At 48.2% G+C, this 25,000-nt stretch overlaps 1 protein-coding gene across 1 annotated transcript in view; it reads left to right on the forward strand.

The window, feature by feature from the left end:
- LOC106581013 (unconventional myosin-VIIa) overlaps positions 1-25,000 on the forward strand; it is an 80,358-nt gene that overhangs the window by 38,113 nt on the left and 17,245 nt on the right. Inside the window, exons 8-23 of the mRNA XM_045703715.2 lie at positions 11,632-11,745; positions 11,839-11,992; positions 12,117-12,193; positions 13,007-13,126; positions 13,286-13,428; positions 13,962-14,172; positions 15,304-15,439; positions 16,943-17,049; positions 19,991-20,128; positions 20,242-20,400; positions 21,895-21,987; positions 23,071-23,165; positions 23,327-23,411; positions 23,570-23,788; positions 23,954-24,037; positions 24,728-24,961. Coding sequence (XP_045559671.1) covers positions 11,632-11,745; positions 11,839-11,992; positions 12,117-12,193; positions 13,007-13,126; positions 13,286-13,428; positions 13,962-14,172; positions 15,304-15,439; positions 16,943-17,049; positions 19,991-20,128; positions 20,242-20,400; positions 21,895-21,987; positions 23,071-23,165; positions 23,327-23,411; positions 23,570-23,788; positions 23,954-24,037; positions 24,728-24,961 — 2,169 coding nt within the window. The remainder of the gene's footprint in view (positions 1-11,631; positions 11,746-11,838; positions 11,993-12,116; positions 12,194-13,006; positions 13,127-13,285; positions 13,429-13,961; positions 14,173-15,303; positions 15,440-16,942; positions 17,050-19,990; positions 20,129-20,241; positions 20,401-21,894; positions 21,988-23,070; positions 23,166-23,326; positions 23,412-23,569; positions 23,789-23,953; positions 24,038-24,727; positions 24,962-25,000) is intronic.

A 25,000-nucleotide genomic window follows, 5' to 3' on the forward strand; every position in this document is an offset into this window, starting at 1 on the left:
GGGGTTATAGAGTCTGTAGACAGGTATGGATTCAGGGGACGGGGTTATAGAGTCTACAGACAGGTATGGATTCAGGGGACGGGGTTGTAGAGTCTACAGACAGGTATGGATTCAGGGGTTGGGGTTATAGAGTCTACAGACATGTATGGATTCAGGGGACGGGGTTGTAGAGTCTGTAGACAGGTATGAATTCAGGGGACGGGGTTATAGAGTCTACAGACAGGTATGGATTCAGGGGACGGGGTTATAGAGTTTACAGACAGGTATGGATTCAGGGAACGGGGTTATAGAGTCTGTAGACAGGTATGGATTCAGGGGACGGGGTTATAGAGTCTACAGACAGGTATGGATTCAGGGGACGGGGTTATAGAGTCTGTAGACAGGTACGGATTCAGGGGACGGGGTTATAAAGTCTACAGACAGGTATGGATTCAGGGGACGGGGTTGTAGAGTCTGTAGACAGGTACGAATTCAGGGGACGGGGTTATAGAGTCTACAGACAGGTATGGATTCAGGGGACGGGGTTGTAGAGCCTGCAAACAGGTATGGATTCAGGGGACGGGGTTATAGAGTCTGTAGACAGGTATGGATTCAGGGGACGGGGTTATAGAGTCTGTAGACAGGTATGGATTCGGGGGACGGGGTTATAGAGCCTGCAGACAGGTATGGATTAAGGGGACGGGGTTATAGATTCTACAGACAGGTATGGATTCAGGGGACAGGGTTGTAGAGCCTGCAGACAGGTATGGATTCAGGGGACGGGGTTGTAGAGCCTGCAGACAGGGATGGATTCAGGGGACGGGGTTATAGAGTCTGTAGACAGGTATGGATTCAGGGGACGGGGTTATAGAGTCTACAGACAGGTATGGATTCAGGGGAAGGGGTTGTAGAGTCTACAGACAGGTATGGATTCAGGGGTTGGGGTTATAGAGTCTACAGACAGGTATGGATTCAGGGGACGGGTTTGTAGAGTCTGTAGACAGGTATGAATTCAGGGGACGGGGTTATAGAGTCTGTAGACAGGTATGGATTCAGGGGACAGGGTTACAGAGTTTACAGACAGGTATGGATTCAGGGGACGGGGTTATAGAGTCTGTAGACATGTATGGATTCAGGGGACGGGGTTATAGAGTCTACAGACAGGTATGGATTCAGGGGACGGGGTTATAGAGTCTGTAGACAGGTATGGATTCAGGGGACGGGTTATAGAGTCTACAGACAGGTATGGATTCAAGGGACGGGGTTATAGAGTCTGTAGACAGGTACGAATTCAGGGGATGTGGTTATAGAGTCTACAGACAGGTACGGATTCAGGGGACAGGGTTGTAGAGCCTGCAGACAGGTACGGATTCAGGGGACGGGGTTGTAGAGCCTGCAAACAGGTATGGATTCAGGGGACGGGGTTATAGAGTCTGTAGGCAGGTATGGATTCAGGGGACGGGGTTATAGAGTCTGTAGACAGGTATGGATTCGGGGGACGGGGTTATAGAGCCTGCAGACAGGTATGGATTCAGGGGACGGGGTTATAGCGTCCGCAGACAGGTATGGATTCAGGGGACGGGGTTATAGAGTCTGTAGACAGGTATGGATTCACGGGACGGGGTTATAGAGTCTACAGACAGGTATGGATTCAGGGGAAGGGGTTGTAGAGTCTACAGACAGGTATGGATTCAGGGGTTGGGGTTATAGAGTCTACAGACAGGTATGGATTCAGGGGATGGGGTTATAGAGTCTGCAGACAGGTATGGATTCAGGGGACGGGGTTATAGAGTCTGTAGACAGGTATGGATTCAGGGGACGGGGTTATAGAGTCTGCAGACAGGTATGGATACATGGGACGGGGTTATAGAGTCTGTAGACAGGTATGGATTCAGGGGACGGGGTTATAGAGTCTACAGACAGGTATGGATTCAGGGGACGGGGTTATAGAGTCTGCAGACAGGTATGGATTCAGGGGACGGGGTTATAGAGTCTGTAGACAGGTATGGATTCCGGGGACGGGGTTATGGAGTCTACAGACAGGTATGGATTCAGGGGACGGGGTTATAGAGCCTGCAGACAGGTATGGATTCAGGGGACGGGGTTGTAGAGCCTGCACACAGGTATGGATTCAGGGGACGGGGTTATAGAGTCTGTAGACAGGTATGGATTCAGGGGACGGGGTTATAGAGTCTGTAGACAGGTATGGATTCGGGGGACGGGGTTATAGAGCCTGCAGACAGGTATGGATTCAGGGGACAGGGTTGTAGAGCCTGCAGACAGGTATGGATTCAGGGGACGGGGTTGTAGAGCCTGCAGACAGGGATGGATTCAGGGGACGGGGTTATAGAGTCTGTAGACAGGTATGGATTCAGGGGACGGGGTTATAGAGTCTACAGACAGGTATGGATTCAGGGGACGGGGTTGTAGAGTCTACAGACAGGTATGGATTCAGGGGTTGGGGTTGAAGAGTCTACAGACATGTATGGATTCAGGGGACGGGGTTGTAGAGTCTGTAGACAGGTATGAATTCAGGGGACGGGGTTATAGAGTCTACAGACAGGTATGGATTCAGGGGACGGGGTTATAGAGTTTACAGACAGGTATGGATTCAGGGGACGGGGTTATAGAGTCTGTAGACAGGTATGGATTCAGGGGACGGGGTTATAGAGTCTACAGACAGGTATGGATTCAGGGGACGGGGTTATAGAGTCTGTAGACAGGTACGGATTCAGGGGACGGGGTTATAAAGTCTACAGACAGGTATGGATTCAGGGGACGGGTTTATAGAGTCTGTAGACAGGTACGAATTCAGGGGACGGGGTTATAGAGTCTACAGACAGGTATGGATTCAGGGGACGGGGTTGTAGAGCCTGCAAACAGGTATGGATTCAGGGGACGGGGTTATAGAGTCTGTAGACAGGAATGGATTCAGGGGACGGGGTTATAGAGTCTGTAGACAGGTATGGATTCGGGGGACGGGGTTATAGAGCCTGCAGACAGGTATGGATTAAGGGGACGGGGTTATAGATTCTACAGACAGGTATGGATTCAGGGGACAGGGTTGTAGAGCCTGCAGACAGGTATGGATTCAGGGGACGGGGTTGTAGAGCCTGCAGACAGGGATGGATTCAGGGGACGGGGTTATAGAGTCTGTAGACAGGTATGGATTCAGGGGACGGGGTTATAGAGTCTACAGACAGGTATGGATTCAGGGGAAGGGGTTGTAGAGTCTACAGACAGGTATGGATTCAGGGGTTGGGGTTATAGAGTCTACAGACAGGTATGGATTCAGGGGACGGGTTTGTAGAGTCTGTAGACAGGTATGAATTCAGGGGACGGGGTTATAGAGTCTGTAGACAGGTATGGATTCAGGGGACAGGGTTACAGAGTTTACAGACAGGTATGGATTCAGGGGACGGGGTTATAGAGTCTGTAGACATGTATGGATTCAGGGGACGGGGTTATAGAGTCTACAGACAGGTATGGATTCAGGGGACGGGGTTATAGAGTCTGTAGACAGGTATGGATTCAGGGGACGGGTTATAGAGTCTACAGACAGGTATGGATTCAAGGGACGGGGTTATAGAGTCTGTAGACAGGTACGAATTCAGGGGATGTGGTTATAGAGTCTACAGACAGGTACGGATTCAGGGGACAGGGTTGTAGAGCCTGCAGACAGGTACGGATTCAGGGGACGGGGTTGTAGAGCCTGCAAACAGGTATGGATTCAGGGGACGGGGTTATTTAGTCTGTAGACAGGTATGGATTCGGGGGACGGGGTTATAGAGTCTGCAGACAGGTATGGATTCAAGGGACGGGGTTATAGTGTCTGTAGACAGGTATGGATTCAGGGGATGGGGTTATAGAGTCTACAGACAGGTATGGATTCAGGGGACGGGGTTGTAGAGTCTACAGACAGGTATGGATTCAGGGGACGGGGTGATAGAGTCTACAGACAGGTATGGATTCAGGGGACGGGGTTATAGAGTCTGTAGACAGGTATGGATTCAGGGGACGGGGTTATAGAGTCTACAGACAGGTATGAATTCAGGGGACGGGGTTATAGAGTCTGTAGACAGGTATGGATTCAGGGGACGGGGTTATAGAGTTTACAGACAGGTATGGATTCAGGGGACGGGGTTATAGAGTCTGTAGACATGTATGGATTCAGGGGACGGGGTTATAGAGTCTACAGACAGGTATGGATTCAGGGGACGGGGTTATAGAGTCTGTAGACAGGTATGGATTCAGGGGATGGGGTTATAGAGTCTACAGACAGGTATGGATTCAGGGGACGGGGTTATAGAGTCTGTAGACAGGTATGGATTCAGGGGATGGGGTTATAGAGTCTACAGACAGGTATGGATTCAGGGGACGGGGTTGTAGAGCCTGCAGACAGGTATGGATTCAGGGGACGGGGTTGTAGAGCCTGCAGACAGGTATGGATTCAGGGGACGGGGTTATAGAGTCTGTAGACAGGTATGGATTCAGGGGACGGGGTTATAGAGGCTGTAGACAGGTATGGATTCGGGGGACGGGGTTAAAGAGCCTGCAGACACGTATGGATTCAGGGGATGGGGTTATAGAGTCTGTAGACAGGTATGGATTCGGGGGACGGGGTTATAGAGCCTGCAGACACGTATGGATTCAGGGGACGGGGTTATAGAGTCTGTAGACAGGTATGGATTCGGGGGACGGGGTTATAGAGTCTGCAGACAGGTATGGATTCAAGGGACGGGGTTATAGTGTCTGTAGACAGGTATGGATTCAGGGGATGGGGTTATAGAGTCTACAGACAGGTATGGATTCAGGGGACGGGGTTGTAGAGTCTACAGACAGGTATGGATTCAGGGGACGGGGTGATAGAGTCTACAGACAGGTATGGATTCAGGGGACGGGGTTATAGAGTCTGTAGACAGGTATGGATTCAGGGGACGGGGTTATAGAGTCTACAGACAGGTATGGATTCAGGGGACGGGGTTATAGAGTCTGCAGACAGGTATGGATTCAGGGGACGGGGTTATAGAGTCTGTAGACAGGTATGGATTCAGGGGACGGGGTTATAGAGTCTACAGACAGGTATGGATTCAGGGGACAGGGTTATAGAGTCTGTAGACAGGTATGGATTCAGGGGACGGGGTTATAGAGTCTACAGACAGGTATGGATTCAGGGGACGGGGTTATAGAGTCTGTAGACAGGTATGAATTCAGGGGACGGGGTTATAGAGTCTGTAGACAGGTATGGATTCAGGGGACGGGGTTATAGAGTCTACAGACAGGTATGGATTCATGGGACGGGGTTATAGAGTCTGCAGACAGGTATGGATTCAGGGGACGGGGTTATAGAGTCTGCAGACAGGTATGTATACAGGGGACGGTGTTATAGAGTCTGCAGACAGGTATGGATTCAGAGGACGGGGTTATAGAGTCTGTAGACAGGTATGGATTCAGGGGACGGGGTTATAGAGTCTGTAGACAACTATGGATTCAGGTGACGGGGTTATAGAGTCTGCAGACAGGTATGGATTCAGGGGACGGGGTTATAGTGTCTGTAGACAGGTACGAATTCAGGGGACGGGGTTGTAGAGCCTGCAAACAGGTATGGATTCAGGGGACGGGGTTATAGAGTCTGTAGACAGGTATGGATTCAGGGGACGGGGTTATAGAGTCTGTAGACAGGTATGGATTCGGGGGACGGGGTTATAGAGCCTGCAGACAGGTATGGATTAAGGGGACGGGGTTATAGATTCTACAGACAGGTATGGATTCAGGGGACGGGGTTATAGAGTCTGTAGACAGGTATGGATTCAGGGGATGGGGTTATAGAGTCTACAGACAGGTATGGATTCAGGGGACGGGGTTGTAGAGCCTGCAGACAGGTATGGATTCAGGGGACGGGGTTGTAGAGCCTGCAGACAGGTATGGATTCAGGGGACGGGGTTATAGAGTCTGTAGACAGGTATGGATTCAGGGGACGGGGTTATAGAGTCTGTAGACAGGTATGGATTCGGGGGACGGGGTTAAAGAGCCTGCAGACACGTATGGATTCAGGGGACGGGGTTATAGAGTCTGTAGACAGGTATGGATTCGGGGGACGGGGTTATAGAGCCTGCAGACAGGTATGGATTCAGGGGACGGGGTTATAGAGTCTGCAGACAGGTATGGATTCAAGGGACGGGGTTATAGTGTCTGTAGACAGGTATGGATTCAGGGTATGGGGTTATAGAGTCTACAGACAGGTATGGATTCAGGGGACGGTGTTGTAGAGTCTACAGACAGGTATGGATTCAGGGGACGGGGTTATAGAGTCTACAGACAGGTATGGATTCAGGGGATGGAGTTATAGAGTCTGTGGACAGGTATGGATTCAGGGGACGGGGTTATAGAGTCTACAGACAGGTATGGATTCAGGGGACAGGGTTATAGAGTCTGTAGACAGGTATGGATTCAGGGGACGGGGTTATAGAGTCTACAGACAGGTATGGATTCAGGGGACGGGGTTATAGATTCTGCAGACAGGTATGGATTCAAGGGACGGGGTTATAGTGTCTGTACACAGGTATGGATTCAGGGGATGGGGTTATAGAGTCTACAGACAGGTATGGATTAAGGGGACGGGGTTGTAGAGTCTACAGACAGGTATGGATTCAGGGGACGGGGTTATAGAGTCTACAGACAGGTATGGATTCAGGGGACGGGGTTATAGAGTCTGTAGACAGGTATGGATTCAGGGGATGGGGTTATAGAGTCTACAGACAGGTATGGATTCAGGGGACAGGGTTATAGAGTCTGTAGACAGGTATGGATTCATGGGACGGGGTTATAGAGTCTGCAGACAGGTATGGATTCAGGGGACGGGGTTATAGAGTCTGCAGACAGGTATGTATACAGGGGACGGGGTTATAGAGTCTGCAGACAGGTGTGGATTCATGGGACGGGGTTATAGAGTCTGCAGACAGGTATGGATTCAGGGGACGGGGTTATAGAGTCTGCAGACAGGTATGTATACAGGGGACGGGGTTATAGAGTCTGCAGACAGGTGTGGATTCAGAGGACGGGGTTATAGAGTCTGTAGACAGGTATGGATTCAGGGGACGGGGTTATAGATCTGTAGACAACTATGGATTCAGGTGACGGGGTTATAGAGTCTGCAGACAGGTATGGATTCAGGGGACGGGGTTATAGAGTCTGTAGACAGGTACGAATTCAGGGGACGGGGTTGTAGAGCCTGCAAACAGGTATGGATTCAGGGGAAGGGGTTATAGAGTCTGTAGACAGGTATGGATTCAGGGGACGGGGTTATAGAGTCTGTAGACAGGTATGGATTCGGGGGACGGGGTTATAGAGCCTGCAGACAGGTATGGATTCAGGGGACGGGGTTAGAGAGTTTGCACACAGGTATGGATTCAGAGGACGGGGTTATAGAGTCTGTAGACAGGTATGGATTCGGAGGACGGGGTTATAGAGTCTGCAGACAGGTATGGATTCAGGGGACGCGGTTACAGAGTCTGTAGACAGGTATGGATTCAGGGGACGGGGTTATAGAGTCTGCAGACAGGTATGGATTCAGGGCACGGAGTTATAGAGTCTGTAGACAGGTATGGATTCGGGGGACGGGGTTATAGAGCCTGCAGACAGGTATGGATTCAGGGGACGGGGTTATAGAGTCTGCAGACAGGTATGGATTCAGGGGACGGGGTTATAGGGTCTGTAGACAGGTATGGATTCAGGGGACGGGGTTATAGAGTCTGCAGACAGGTATGGATTCAGGGGACAGGGTTACAGAGTCTGTAGACAGGTATGGATTCAGGGGACGGGGTTATAGAGTCTACAGACAGGTATGGATTCAGGGGACGGGGTTGTAGAGCCTGCAGACAGGTATGGATTCAGGGGATGGGGTTGTTGAGCCTGCAGACAGGTATGGATTCAGGGGACGGGGTTATAGAGTCTGTAGACAGGTATGGATTCAGGGGACGGGGTTATAGAGTCTGTAGACAGGTATGGATTCGGGGGACGGGGTTATAGAGCCTGCAGACAGGTATGGATTCAGGGGACGGGGTTATAGAGTCTACAGACAGGTATGGATTCAGGGGAAGGGGTTATAGAGTCTGTAGACAGGTATGGATTCGGGGGACGGGGTTATAGAGCCTGCAGACAGGTATGGATTCAGGGGACGGGGTTATAGAGTCTGCAGACAGGTATGGATTCAGGGGACGGGGTTATAGAGTCTGCAGACAGGTATGGATTCAGGGGACTTGGTTATAGAGTCTGTAGACAGGTATGGATTCGGAGGACGGGGTTATAGAGCCTGCAGACAGGTATGGATTCAGGGGATGGGGTTATAGAGTCTGTAGACAGGTATGGATTCAGGGGACTGGGTTATAGAGCCTGCAGACAGGTATGGATTCAAGGGACGGAGTTATAGAGTCTGTAGACAGGTATGGATTCGGGGGACGGGGTTATAGAGCCTGCAGACAGGTATGGATTCAGGGGACGGGGTTATAGAGTCCGCAGACAGGTATGGATTCAGGGGACGGGGTTGTAGAGCCTGCAGACAGGTATGGATTCAGGGGTCGGGGTTGTAGAGCCCGCAGACAGGGATGGATTCAGGGGACGGGGTTATAGAGTCTGTAGACAGGTATGGATTCGGGGGACGGGGTTATAGAGTCTGCAGACAGGTATGGATTCAGGGGACGGGGTTATAGAGTCTGCAGACAGGTATGGATTCGGAGGACAGGGTTGTAGAGCCTGCAGACAGGTATGGATTCAGGGGACGGGGTTGTAGAGCCTGCAGACAGGGATGGATTCAGGGGACGGGGTTATAGAGTCTGTAGACAGGTATGGATTCAGGGGACGGGGTTATAGAGTCTACAGACAGGTATGGATTCAGGGGAAGGGGTTGTAGAGTCTACAGACAGGTATGGATTCAGGGGTTGGGCTTATAGAGTCTACAGACAGGTATGGATTCAGGGGACGGGGTTGTAGAGTCTGTAGACAGGTACGGATTCAGGGGACGGGGTTGTAGAGCCTGCAAACAGGTATGGATTCAGGGGACGGGGTTATAGAGTCTGTAGACAGTTATGGATTCAGGGGACGGGGTTATAGAGTCTGTAGACAGGTATGGATTCGGGGGACAGGGTTATAGAGTCTGCAGACAGGTATGGATTCAGGGGACGGGGTTATAGAGTCTGCAGACAGGTATGGATTCAGGGGACGGGGTTATAGAGTCTGTAGACAGGTATGGATTCGGAGGACGGGGTTATAGAGTCTGCAGACAGGTATGGATTCAGGGGACGGGGTTACAGAGTCTGTAGACAGGTATGGATTCAGGGGACGGGGTTATAGAGTCTGCAGACAGGTATGGATTCAGGGGACGGAGTTATAGAGTCTGTAGACAGGTATGGATTCGGGGGACGGGGTTATAGAGCCTGCAGACAGGTATGGATTCAGGGGACGGGGTTATAGAGTCTGCAGACAGGTATGGATTCAGGGGACGGGGTTATAGGGTCTGTAGACAGGTATGGATTCAGGGGACGGGGTTATAGAGTCTGCAGACAGGTATGGATTCAGGGGACGGGGTTACAGAGTCTGTAGACAGGTATGGATTCAGGGGACGGGGTTATAGAGTCTACAGACAGGTATGGATTCAGGGGACGGGGTTGTAGAGCCTGCAGACAGGTATGGATTCAGGGGATGGGGTTGTTGAGCCTGCAGACAGGTATGGATTCAGGGGACGGGGTTATAGAGTCTGTAGACAGGTATGGATTCAGGGGACGGGGTTATAGAGTCTGTAGACAGGTATGGATTCGGGGGACGGGGTTATAGAGCCTGCAGACAGGTATGGATTCAGGGGACGGGGTTATAGAGTCTACAGACAGGTATGGATTCAGGGGAAGGGGTTATAGAGTCTGTAGACAGGTATGGATTCGGGTGACGGGGTTATAGAGCCTGCAGACAGGTATGGATTCAGGGGACGGGGTTATAGAGTCTGCAGACAGGTATGGATTCAGGGGACGGGGTTATGGAGTCTGTAGACAGGTATGGATTCAGGGGACGGGGTTTTAGAGTCTGCAGACAGGTATGGATTCAGGGGACGGGGTTATAGAGCCTGCAGACAGGTATGGATTCAGGGGACGGGGTTATAGAGTCTACAGACAGGTATGGATTCAGGGGACGGGGTTATAGAGTCTGTAGACAGGTATGGATTCAGGGGACGGGGTTATAGAGTCTACAGACAGGTATGGATTCAGGGGACGGGGTTGTAGAGCCTGCAGACAGGTATGGATTCAGGGGACGGGGTTGTAGAGCCTGCAGACAGGTATGGATTCAGGGGACGGGGTTGTAGAGTCTACAGACAGGTATGGATTCAGGGGACGGGGTTGTAGAGCCTGCAGACAGGTATGGTTTCAGGGGACGGGGTTGTAGAGTCTGTAGACAGGTATGGATTCAGGGGACGGGGTTATAGAGTCTGTAGACAGGTATGGATTCAGGGGACGGGGTTATAGAGTCTGTAGACAGGTATGGATTCAGGGGACGGGGTTATAGAGTCTGCAGACAGGTATGGATTCAGGGGACGGGGTTATAGAGTCTGTAGACAGGTATGGATTCAGGGGATGGGGTTATAGAGTCTACAGACAGGTATGGATTCAGGGGACGGGGTTGTAGAGCCTGCAGACAGGTATGGATTCAGGGGACGGGGTTGTAGAGCCTGCAGACAGGTATGGATTCAGGGGACGGGGTTATAGAGTCTGTAGACAGGTATGGATTCAGGGGACGGGGTTATAGAGTCTGTAGACAGGTATGGATTCGGGGGACGGGGTTAAAGAGCCCGCAGACACGTATGGATTCAGGGGACGGGGTTATAGAGTCTGTAGACAGGTATGGATTCGGGGGACGGGGTTATAGAGCCTGCAGACAGGTATGGATTCAGGGGACGGGGTTATAGAGTCTGCAGACAGGTATGGATTCAAGGGACGGGGTTATAGTGTCTGTAGACAGGTATGGATTCAGGGCATGGGGTTATAGAGTCTTCAGACAGGTATGGATTCAGGGGACGGGGTTGTAGAGTCTACAGACAGGTATGGATTCAGGGGACGGGGTTATAGAGTCTACATACAGGTATGGATTCAGGGGACGGGGTTATAGAGTCTGTAGACAGGTATGGATTCAGGGGACGGGGTTATAGAGTCTACAGACAGGTATGGATTCAGGGAACGGGGTTATAGAGTCTACAGACAGGTATGGATTCAGAGGACGGGGTTATAGAGTCTGTAGACAGGTATGGATTCAGGGGACGGGGTTATAGAGTCTACAGACAGGTATGGATTCAGGGGACGGGGTTATAGAGTCTGTAGACAGGTATGGATTCAGAGGACCGGGTTATAGAGTCTGTAGACAACTATGGATTCAGGGGACGGGGTTATAGAGTCTACAGACAGGTATGGATTCAGAGGACGGGGTTATAGAGTCTGCAGACAGGGTTTTATAAATTAGTGTACACCACAGAAAAATGTAGCAAAACGTATTGCAACTGCCAGTGTTAGCTAGCTGAGGTAAGCAACTGTCCTATATCTTGTGATACCATCTAGGAGCTGTGTTATTTTGGTTACTATCGTGTCATCTCTATTCCCCCTCTCTCTCTCCCTGCAGGCTCGTGATGAGAGGAACTACCATATCTTCTACTGTATGTTGAAGGGCATGCCTTCAGACCAGAAGAAGAAACTGGGACTAGGGAAAGCCACAGACTACAGCTACCTTACTATAGTAGGACAACACTTAGCTAACACTTTAACAACGTTATTATAACAGCAGTAAGAAAATAGAATTCAGCTAAAGTTCTCCTCTCCTCTCCTCCAGGGGAAGTGTACTGTGTGTGATGGTCGTGATGATATGAAGGAGTATTCAAACATCCAATCAGCCATGAAGGTGTTGATGTTCTCTGACACTGAGAACTGGATGATCTCCAAACTATTGGCCTCTATACTACACATGGGGAACCTGCGTTATGAAGGTAATAGGTACACACATACAAATGTACACACTCACACTCACACACATATACACACACAGACATATATATTGTAATTACATCATGCTGACTTCACTGTCACCTATCTCTAACCCCTGACCTCTAGCTCGTACCTATGACAACCTGGATGCTTGTGAGGTGGTCCGCAGCATAGACCTGACTTCTGCTGCTACACTGCTGGAGGTAACACACGCTCACACACACTGTACCCATAAACCTACCGTACATACACACACCTACTCTATCCACTGAGGGGTTGTACAGCAGTAACCTGTAACCTGAACTAGTTATGTCAGAGCTGCCAGAGAGAGGTGAGTGCTAGATCACTGGGGGATGGAGGGAGGGAGACAGGGATGTGGAGTGAGAGACGTGGAGGGAAAGACGGAGGGAGGGAGGGAAAGAGGGAGAGAGGAGGAGGAGGGAGGGAGGGTGAGAGAGAGAGAGGAGAAGGAGAGAGAGAGAGAGAGAGAGAGGAGGAGAAGGAGAGAGAGAGAGAGAGAGAGAGAGAGAGAGAGAGAGAGAGAGAGAGAGAGAGAGAGAGAGAGAGAGAGAGAGAGAGAGAGAGAGAGAGAGAGAGAGAGAGAGAGAAGAGAGAGAGGGAGAGGGAGAGGGAGAGAGAGAGGGAGAGAGAGAGAGAGAGAGAGAGAGGAGAGGGAGAGAGAGAGAGGGAGAGGAGAGAGAGAGAGAGAGAGGGAGAGGGAGAGAGCTAACAGTGTTTACTGAATAACATGACAGTAAGCACCTCCTAGTGGTACATTGGTGAAACACAAACCTGGACTGTTGACACCATTGGTTGATGGTGTGAAAGAAGTGTGTTTTCTGACTTAACGTTGCTCTGTGTGTGTGTGTGTGCGTGTGCGTGTGTGTGTGTGTGCGTGTGTGTGTGTGTGTGTGTGTGTGTGTGTGTGTGTGTGTGTGTGTGTGTGTGTCCGTGCCTGCCTGTGTGCATCGTGTGTGTTCATGCGTGTGTGCTTGTGTGTATGTATGTGTGCGTAGGTGGACTGTAAAGACCTGATGAACTGTCTGACCAGTAGGACTCTGATCACTAGAGGAGAAACAGTCTCCACTCCCCTCAGTATAGAGCAGGCTCTGGATGTACGGGACGCCTTCGTCAAGGTAACACACACACACACACACACACACACACACACACACACACACACACACACACACACACACACACACACACACACACACACACTAACATGCTCTCTGGTGTGTGACACACATTTTCAAACACTCTCTACCATATGTATATTGTGCGTGTGTGTGAAGGGGATCTACGGTCGTCAGTTTGTGTGGATCGTAGAGAAGATCAACGCAGCGATCTACAAGCCTCCGTCCCACGAGCCCAAAGCACTCAGACGCTCCATAGGACTACTAGACATCTTTGGCTTCGAAAACTTCACCATCAACAGGCACACACACACACACACACACACACACACACACACACACACACACACACACACACACACACACACACACCCACACACACACACACACACACACACACACACACACACACACACACACACACACACACACGGTCTTGTACAGCTAACCTTGTAGGGACACACAATTCAGTCCCTTTCAAAATCCTATTTTCCTAACCCTAAACCTAACCCTAACCTATATTCTAACCTTAACCTTAACCCAAAACCTAACCTTAACCCTAAACCTAACTCTAGCTCCTAACCCTAAAACTAACCCTAGCTCCTAACCCTAAACCTAATTCTAACCCTAACACTAATTCTAACACTAATTCTAACCTTAACCCTAAACCCCCTAGAAATAGCATTTGACCTTGTGGGGACCAACAAAAGATCCCCAGTTGGTCAAATTTTTGTTTGTTTACTGTTCTTGTGAGGACTTCTGGTCCCCACAAGAATAGTTACACACACACACCTGCCCTGCGTTCATGTGTGTGTATGTGTCTCCCCATTAACAGTTTTGAGCAGCTGTGCATTAACTTTGCCAACGAGAACCTGCAGCAGTTTTTTGTGAGGCATGTGTTCAAACTGGAGCAGGAGGAATACAACCTGGAACACATCAACTGGCAGCACATCGAGTTCACAGACAACCAGGATGCCCTGGACATGATCGCTATCAAACCCATGAACATCATCAGCCTCATAGACGAGGAGAGCAAGTTCCCCAGGGTAATGATGACAGTATAACCCCAAGGTAGAGGAGAGGGGAGAGGAGAGGAGGATAGGGGGTGGGGGAGAGAGGGATGAGAGACATGATCGTATCAACCCCATGATCATCATCAGCCTCATAGATGTGGAGAGCAATTTCCCCATGTAACTACATTATAAATAGATACAGTACATATACAGATGTATGATCTTAATTTGATCACCCTGTTGCAGGAAATGTCAAATTTGTAGTGTATTTGAGTTTTAAAAAGGCTTCTGAAGTTTGTAATTTCAACTTAGAAATTTCAGAATTGATTTTCCCTTACGAAAAATGTATCAACCCCTACAAAAATGCCCATAAAATTATAATCCACATAATAATTCACATTTCCTGTAGCTGCTGCAGCATTATTTTCCTGCAGTAGCTGTCACGAGATGCTAGGAGTGGTGGTAGGAGTCAGGCGCAGAGAGCAGAGGTAAGGTATAATGTCCTTTATTCTTCCCGGCACAAAAACGGTCAACGCCAACACAAACGGGCGCGTGAACAAAACGACCAACCCAGAACAACGGGCACACAGTCCGGAGAGAGAATATAAGGCGAATAGCCAGCACATCCAAAAAACACACTGACAGCAAAATGATCCCGCACAAACCTGGGTGGGCTAAACCGGCTTAAATAAACACAAATCAAGACACACAATAGGGAACAGGTGCAACCAATAAGACATTACAAACAGAAAAGGAAAAAGGGATCAGCGGTGGCTAGTAGGCCGGTGACGACGACCGCCGAGCGCCGCCCGAGCAGGCAGGGGAGCCACCTTCGGTGGGATTCGTTACAGTAGCAAACTGGCTAAAATGAAGATCCTACATCTGTAGTTTCCTAACGTAGAAGGAAAAGGAGCGAGGGAGAGGTAACAATTATAGATGGATACAGTATAATTTACAGTATAATGTGGAGAGAATGAATGTGTAATCAAATATTTGTGTAAACCTGCTCTATCCCTCTCACCTTCTCTCTCTCTGTCCCACCTCTCTCTCTCTCTCTCTCTCTCTCTCTCTCTCTCTCTCTTTGTCCCACCTCTCTCTCTCTCTCTCTCTCTCTCTGTCTCTCTCTCTCTCTGTCTCTCTCTCCCACCTCTCTCTCTGTTTCAGGGTACAGATACCACTATGTTGAATAAGTTGAACTCTCAACATAAATTGAACACCAACTACATCCCTCCTAAGAACACTTATGAGACCCAGTTTGGCATCCAGCACTTTGCTGGGGTGGTCTACTACGAGACACGAGGTAAGTGACAACATTATGGTAACATGATTATCACGTACTGACTGATTAATACATACAACATGATGACCAAATTCAGCAACTCTTGGAGGACATTGGAAGTTGATAAAATGCTTATTTAATGTTAAAACCAACATGCTTTCACCCATAGCCTTCATCAGGGTTTTGTGATGACCACCCTCAGTGGAAAAGTCACTGTAAAGGGTTCTTCACAGAACTAATAGAGGATAGGACACACTAGACCCAATTTCCTTAAGAATAACCAATAGGCTTATCAATAACCAATAATAACCAATAGCCTTATCAATAACCAATAGGCTTATCAATGACCATTAATAACCAATAGCCTTATCAATAACCAATAGCCTTATCAATAACCATTAATAACCAATAGCCTTATCAATAACCATTAACAACCAATAGGCTTATCAATAACCAATAGCCTTATCAATAACCATTAATAACCAATAGGCTTATCAATAACCATTAATAACCAATAGGCTTATCAATAACCATTAATAACCAATAGCCTTATCAATAACCATTAATAACCAATAGCCTTATCAATAACCATGAATAACCAATAGTGTTATCAATAACCAATAGCCTTATCAATAACCATTAATAACCAATAGCCTTATCAATAACCAATAGCCTTATCAATAACTATTAATAACCAATAGGCTTATCAATAACCATTAATGACCAATAGGCTTATCAATAACCATTAATAACCAATAGCCTTATCAATAACCAATAGCCTTATCAATAACCATTAATAACCAATAGCCTTATCAATAACCAATAGCCTTATCAATAACCATTAATAACCAATAGCCTTATCAATAACCATGAATAACCAATAGCCTTATCAATAACCATTAATACCCAATAGCCTTATCAATAACCAATAGGCTTATCAATAACCATTAATAACCAATAGGCTTATCAATAACCAATAGCCTTATCAATAACCATTAATAACCAATAGGCTTATCAATAACCATTAATAACCAATAGCCTTATCAATAACCAATAGGCTTATCAATAAGCAATAGGCTTATCAATAACCATTAATAACCAATAGCCTTATCAATAACCAATAGGCTTATCAATAACCATTAATAACCAATAGGCTTATCAATAACCATTAATAACCAATAGCCTTATCAATAACCAATAGCCTTATCAATAACCAATAGGCTTAGCAATAACCATTAATAACCAATAGCCTTATCAATAACCATTAATAACCAATAGGCTTATCAATAACCAATAATAACCAATAGCCTTATCAATAACCAATAGGCTTAGCAATAACCATTAATAACCAATAGGCTTATCAATAACCATTAATAATCAATAGCCTTATCAATAACCAATAGCCTTATCAATAACCAATAGGCTTAGCAATAACCATTAATAACCAATAGGCTTATCAATAACCATTAATAACCAATAGCCTTATCAATAACCATTAATAACCAATAGCCTTATCAATAATAGGTTTCTTGGAGAAGAACAGAGACACCCTGCACGGTGACATCATTCAGCTGGTTCACTCCTCCAGGAACAAGTTCATCAAGCAGATCTTCCAGGCCGATGTTGCCATGGTAATGCAACCTCCGTCACCCAAGCAACCCTTCGCCCTAGCAACCACACAGACACGCAGATACAAACACACACACAGACACACAGATACAAACACACACACAGACACGCAGATACAAACACACACACAGACACGCAGATACAAACACACACACAGACACGCAGATACAAACACACACACAGACACGCAGATACAAACACACACACAGACACACAGATACAAACACACACACAGACACGCAGATACAAACACACACACAGACACGCAGATACAAACACACACACAGACATGCAGATACAAACACACACACAGACACGCAGATACAAACACACACACAGACACGCAGATACAAACACACACACAGACACGCAGATACAAACACACACACAGACACGCAGATACAAACACACACACAGACACGCAGATACAAACACACACACAGACACGCAGATACAAACACACAAAGACACACAGATACAAACACACACACAGACATGCAGATACAAACATGACCTACCCCTCCTCGCTACACCTTGATGACATCACAGATCACTCACTACCTGTTGGCTAGTTTCTCTGAGTGGTCATCACGAAGTGTTCCAGACAGACGGCTGTCTGTTCTGGTTATCTTATAAACTGTGTCCCAAACGGCACCCTATTAGAAGTAATGTACTAAATAGGGAATATGGTGCCATTTGGGACGTAGTTGTCTCAATGGTTGTTTTCTCTGCATGACATGCTGCTTGCTGCTTGCACTCTTCTCCTCCCTCTGTCGCTTCACTGATGTGTGGCAAGATGCTAACATTACATTGTCTCTCCTGTCTTTCCTCTGTCCGTCTGTTTGTATCTGTGTGTGTGTTTGTATCTGCGTGTCTGTGTGTGTGTTTGTATCTGTGTGTCTGTGTGTGTTTGTATCTGCGTGTCTGTGTGTGTGTTTGTATCTGCGTGTCTGTGTGTGTGTTTGTATCTGTGTGTCTGTGTGTGTTTGTATCTGCGTGTCTGTGTGTGTGTTTGTATCTGTGTGTCTGTGTGTGTTTGTATCTGCGTGTCTGTGTGTGTGTTTGTATCTGCGTGTCTGTGTGTGTGTTTGTATCTGTGTGTCTGTGTGTGTTTGTATCTGCGTGTCTGTGTGTGTGTTTGTATCTGTGTGTGTGTTTGTATCTGCGTGTCTGTGTGTGTGTTTGTATCTGCGTGTCTGTGTGTGTTTGTATCTGCGTGTCTGTGTGTGTGTTTGTATCTGTGTGTGTGTTTGTATCTGTGTGTGTGTTTGTATCTGCGTGTCTGTGTGTGTTTGTATCTGCGTGTCTGTGTGTGTGTTTGTATCTGTGTGTGTGTTTGTATCTGCGTGTCTGTGTGTGTTTGTATCTGCGTGTCTGTGTGTGTGTTTGTATCTGTGTGTGTGTTTGTATCTGCGTGTCTGTGTGTGTTTGTATCTGCGTGTCTGTGTGTGTGTTTGTATCTGTGTGTGTGTTTGTATCTGCGTGTCTGTGTGTGTGTTTGTATCTGTGTGTGTGTTTGTGTCTGCGTGTCTGTGTGTGTTTGTATCTGCGTGTCTGTGTGTGTGTTTGTATCTGTGTGTGTGTTTGTATCTGCGTGTCTGTGTGTGTTTGTATCTGCGTGTCTGTGTGTGTGTTTGTATCTGTGTGTGTGTTTGTATCTGCGTGTCTGTGTGTGTGTTTGTATCTGTGTGTCTGTGTGTGTGTTTGTATCTGCATGTCTGTGTGTGTCTGTATCTGCGTGTCTGTGTGTGTCTGTATCTGCGTGTCTGTGTGTCTGTGTGTGTGTTTGTATCTGTGTGTTTGTGTGTGTCTGTGTATCTGCGTGTCTGTGTGTGTTTGTATCTGCATGTCTGTGTGTGTGTGTCTGTGTATCTGCGTGTCTGTGTGTGTGTTTGTGTCTGCGTGTCTGTGTGTGTGTTTGTATCTGCGTGTCTGTGTGTGTGTTTGTATCTGCGTGTCTGTGTGTGTGTTTGTGTCTGCGTGTCTGTGTGTGTGTTTGTATCTGCGTGTCTGTGTGTGTGTTTGTGTCTGCGTGTCTGTGTGTGTGTTTGTATCTGCGTGTCTCTGTGTGTGTTTGTATCTGTGTGTCTGTGTGTGTGTTTGTATCTGTGTGTCTGTGTGTCACACGTGTGTGCATGCACAGGTATGTATGTCTGCCTTAGTTTCTGGTTGGCTACTTGCTGGGTGATAATATGGGCCAACCTGACAGTCCTCTGAAGGTAAAAGAAGAAAAGAGGAGAGTTAATATCCATCCCCTCCTCCCTCCCTCCCTCCATCTGCCAGCTGTGTAATCAGACATATCGTCCCACCTCTCTCTCTCTCTCTCTCTCTCTCTCTCTCTCTCTCTCTCTCTCTCTCTCTCTCTCTCTCTCTCTCTCTCTCTCTCTCTCTCTCTCGCTCTCTGTCTGTCCTTAAACTTGGTGGCGATGTTTTGGTGACATCCTTTCCTGTCTACCTCCTGGTTCTCTCTCACCTCTGTAAAGATGTTGCTTTCCCGTCTAATTCAGGTTGTTCTGAGGGGAAAAGGGGGGTGCAACTCAATATTAGGAAGGTGTCCTTAATGTTTGTACACTCAGTGTATTTAGACATTGAGTTTTGAAGAACAATAGCTTTGATATAACTGTTGTTGGCATTACTACAGTTCTAACCTTGACATATTTTTTCTTTTACAATGAGACGTGTAGAACATTTTAAACACTGTCAAAATATATCTGTCACAATATGAGCTACATTTAGCCAGGTTTCCTGTATGGGAATAAAAGGGAACTTAACAGAGCAGAAGAGAGAGTGGAAAAAGGAGAGTGAGAGAGAGAGGAAAAGGGATAGAATCCATTGTTACTAACCCATGTTGGTGTGTGTGTGTGTGTGTGTGTGTGTGTGTGTGTGTGTGTGTGTGTGTGTGTGTGTGTGTGTGTGTGTGTGTGTGTGCGTGTGTGGTTGTAGGGGGCGGAGACCAGGAAGCGCTCTCCCACTCTGAGCAGTCAGTTCAAGCGTTCTCTGGAACTGCTGATGAGGACTCTGAGTGTGTGTCAGCCCTTCTTTGTACGCTGCATTAAACCCAATGAGTACAAGAAACCCATGGTGAGTATGTGTGTGTCTGCGTGTGTGTGTGTGTGTGTGTGTGTGTGTGTGTGTGTGTGTGTGTATGTAGAAATGTAATTGTTGTGTGTATATCTGTCTGTCATCTCTCCCAGCTGTTTGACAGGGAGCTGTGTGTTCGTCAGCTGAGGTATTCAGGCATGATGGAGACCATTCGTATCCGCAGAGCTGGTTATCCAATCAGATACACCTTTGTTGAGTTTGTGGACCGCTACAGAGTCCTCATGCCAGGAGTCAAACCTGCATACAAACAGGTACGTGACCGTTAGAGTTCACATCTGCCAGCTGTTTGACAGGGAGCTGTGTGTTCGTCAATACTAAAAGCCTTCAATGGGGTGCTCATCTGGGTAAAGTCATGTAGTCCAAATAAGTCTTTGCCAAAGCTTGCCTTGTCAGTGACCGTTGTTAATGGTTGCCTGTCCACTGATGTTACCTGTCCACTGATGTTACCCGTCCACTGATGTTACCCGCCCACTGATGTTACCTGTCCACTGATGTTACCCGTCCACTGATGTTACCTGTCCACTGATGTTACCTGTCCACTGATGTTACCTGTCCACTGATGTTACCCGTCCACTGATGTTACCCGTCCACTGATGTTACCTGTCCACTGATGTTACCTGTCCACTGATGTTACCTGTCCACTGATGTTACCCGTCCACTGATGTTACCCGCCCACTGATGTTACCCGTCCACTGATGTTACCCGTCCACTGATGTTACCCGTCCACTGATGTTACCCGTCCACTGATGTTACCTGTCCACTGATGTTACCTGCCCACTGATGTTACCTGTCCACTGATGTTACCTGTCCACTGATGTTACCTGTCCACTGATGTTACCCGTCCACTGATGTTACCCGTCCACTGATGTTACCCGTCCACTGATGTTACCCGTCCACTGATGTTACCCGTCCACTGATGTTACCCGTCCACTGATGTTACCCGTCCACTGATGTTACCCGTCCACTGATGTTACCCGTCTACTGATGTTACCCGTCCACTGATGTTACCCGTCCACTGATGTTACCCGTCTACTGATGTTACCCGTCCACTGATGTTACCCGTCCACTGATGTTACCCGTCCACTGATGTTACCCGTCCACTGATGTTACCCGTCCACTGATGTTACCCGCCTACTGATGTTACCCGTCTACTGATGTTACCCGTCCACTGATGTTACCCGTCTACTGATGTTACCCGTCCACTGATGTTACCCGTCCACTGATGTTACCCGTCCACTGATGTTACCCGTCCACTGATGTTACCCGTCCACTGATGTTACCCGTCCACTGATGTTACCCGTCCACTGATGTTACCCGTCCACTGATGTTACCCGTCCACTGATGTTACCCGCCCACTGATGTTACCCGTCCACTGATGTTACCCGTCCACTGATGTTACCCGTCCACTGATGTTACCCGTCCACTGATGTTACCCGTCCACTGATGTTACCCGTCCACTGATGTTACCCGTCCACTGATGTTACCCGTCCACTGATGTTACCCGTCCACTGATGTTACCCGTCCACTGATGTTACCCGTCCACTGATGTTACCCGCCTACTGATGTTACCCGTCTACTGATGTTACCCGTCCACTGATGTTACCCGTCTACTGATGTTACCCGTCTACTGATGTTACCCGTCCACTGATGTTACCCGTCCACTGATGTTACCCGTCCACTGATGTTACCCGTCCACTGATGTTACCTGTCTACTGATGTTACCTGTCCACTCTGTGTGTGTGTAGGAGGACCTGAGGGGAACTTGTCAGCGTATAGCGGAAGCTGTCCTTGGGAGAGATGATGATTGGCAGATGGGAAAGACCAAGATCTTCCTCAAGGTAACTAACACCTGGACTAACACCTGGAGTCCCAAATAGCACCATATTAGGGTGCCTGGTCTCTGTGTGGGTAGCAGGTAGCCTAGCGGATAAGAGCGTTGGACCAGTAACCGAAAGGTCGCTGGTTCAACTCCCCGAGCCGACTAGGTGAAAAATCTGTCGAGGTGCTAGGCACTTCACTCTAATTGCCCCTGTAAGTCGCTCTAGTTAAGGGTGTCTGCTAAATTACTTTTTTTTTTAAGAAAACACTTAAATGGAGAAAAGTAGTGCACTATCTAGGGAAAAGGGTGACATTTGGCAGAAGTTCTGCATTTGTGATAGGGGTTTTATCTGAAATATACACGTTGTCTACAATCCCCTGTCTTAGTAAGAGGGAAGACATTTGCTGTGCAGTGGAACTCAACCCTCAGTTGTGCCTCTGTTCACGAGGACAGCACTAGGGGTGGGGTCAGTGGTGGGCTGGTTATCACGGTGATGGTCATCATAGCTGAGGTAGTTATCAGAGCGACCAGCTGGTCAGACAGGAAGTAAAACAGGAAGTAAAATCTGTGAGGTGAAGCCAGGGCAGCGAGGGCAGCGCCCACACTTCCCCTACAGGAAACAAACAGCTCAGAGGAGGAGAGGAAATGGACAGATTAGAGGAAGAGAGGGATGTCATGAGCATAAATCGGAAGGCCTTTAGAATGTCTGTTTGGAATCTATTGATGATCACTTCTGGTTTGTGTGTCTGTGTGTGTGGCTGTGTGTGTGTGTGTGTCTGTGTGTGTGTCTTTGTGTGTGGCTGTGTGTGTGGCTGTGTGTCTGTCTGTGTGGCTGTGTGGCTGTGTGTCTGTGTGTCTGTGTGTGTGGCTGTGTGTCTGTGTGGCTGTGTGGCTGTGTGTGTGGCTGTGTGTCTGTGTGTGTGGCTGTGTGTCTGTGTGTGTGGCTATGTGTCTGTGTGTGTGGCTGTGTGTCTGTGTGTATGGCTGTGTGTGTGGCTGTGTGTCTGTGTGTGTGGCTGTGTGTGTGTGGCTGTGTGTCTGTGTGTGTGGCTGTGTGTCTGTGTGTGTGGCTGTGTGTCTGCACGTGTGTGTGTTTGTGTAGGACCACCATGACATGCTGTTGGAGATCGAGAGAGACAAGGCCATCACGGACAAGGTCATCCTTATCCAGAAGGTTGTACGAGGCTTCAAGGACAGGTGAGGCCGTAGTCATAGCAACCCGGTGTGACTGTTAGCATAGCAACCAGGTGAGACTGTAATCACAACAACCAGTTTAGACTGTTGGCAAAGCAACCAGCTGAGACTGTAGTCATTGCAACCAGCTTTGAGTTAACAATCGCATCACTTGGTCTCAACAGGTCCAACTTCCTGAAGATGAGAAAGTCAGCCATGATGATCCAGAAGACGTGGCGAGGATATCACTGTCGCAAGAACTATGGAGCTGTGAGTTTTAAAAACTTGATCACTTCTTATTGACATGAGCTGAACTGTTCCTTGTATCATTAATCAAATGACAATCTCTTACTTTAATTTCTCCTCCATGTCCTCTCCTCCTCCTCCCCCTCCTCTCCTCCTCTCCTCCCCTCCCCTCCACCTCCTAGATGCGGGCAGGGTTTGCCAGACTTCAGGCGTTGTACCGCTCCAGGCGGCTGTACGTAACGTACCACGTGGCCAGACAGAGAGTGACGGGTCTGCAGGCCAGGTGTAGAGGCTGTCTGGTCCGAAGGGCCTTCAGACACCGCCTCTGGGCCGTCATCACCATCCAGGCTCACACACGGGGCATGATCGCACGACGCCTCTACAAGAGACTGAAGGGAGAGGTGAGAAAGAGACAGACACACGCAGTGCAGACTGAAAGAAAGCCTCAGTCCCTTTCACTCTCTCATCCTAACCTTTTCTCTCTCTTTCACGCTATTTTTCTCATTCTCTCTCTACCTCTCTCTCTCTCTCCCTCTGTTTCCTCCCTCTCTCTCTCTCTCTCTCAGTATCGGAGGAGGTTGGAAGCAGAGAAGCTGCGTCTGGCTGAGGAGGAGAAACTGAGGAACCAGATGAGCGCTAAGAAGGCCAAGGTCTGGAACACACACACACACACACACACACACACACACACACACACCACACACACACACACACACACACACACACACACACACACACACAAACACATATGGGCGTCATGCACGCCAAAAATATGAGGGGGCACAAAATAGGTGAGGATGGCTGGGGGTGGTCCGGAGGGGGGCTAGGCCCTGCAATCTAGAGCTATAATCATTATTCTTAATTCTATGTAAAAGATATGTCAATTTTTCTGCATATTTAAGCATACCTCTTGAGCTGTCTGCATCCTCCTGACTGGTGGTTCTGAATTTAAAGAAACTAAATATGCTTCTCTGCATCTCTGCTAAAATCTGACTCAAATATTGAAAGGAATGTGAGTCTAATTCAGTACATTTAGTTATTGCTGGCTTTTCTGAAGTCTACCAACCTTGCCAGCAGGCATGCCAGCTAAGATAGTTAGACAAGCTAGCTACTCTAACTTGGTAGCCTGAAATGGTTTCATGGCAGCTAGTTATGAGGTTAGCAGATTGGGAACCTATCTGGACTAGCTAAAGCCAACTTCAAAAAACTGCTAGGTGGCTAGTACTATTACAGAGAAACAACAATTGTTTTTAGGACACATCTGAGTGGCCACTTGCCCCTGAGGCCCCTATGGGCATGCCTCTGCACACACGCACCTATTAACACCCTGTCTTCTGTAGGTTGAAGCAGAGCGTAACCACCAGGAGAGACTGGCCCAGCTAGCGAAGGAGGATGCGGAGAGAGAGAAGAGAGAAAGGGAGGAGGTGCGGAGGAAGAAGGAGATGGTGGAGCAGATGGAGAAAGCCAGACATGAGCCGGTGAACGACTCTGACATGGTGGATAAGATGTTTGGCTTCCTGGGGACAACAAACTCCTTCCCTGGCCAGGAGGGGGCGCCACCAGCTGGGTTCGAGGTGAGAAGGTTGCCACCTAGTGGACACACAGACACACTG

Source organism: Salmo salar, chromosome 20 (genome assembly GCF_965601325.2).
Source record: "Salmo salar chromosome 20, fSalSal1, whole genome shotgun sequence".
NCBI classification, from domain to species: domain Eukaryota; kingdom Metazoa; phylum Chordata; class Actinopteri; order Salmoniformes; family Salmonidae; genus Salmo; species Salmo salar.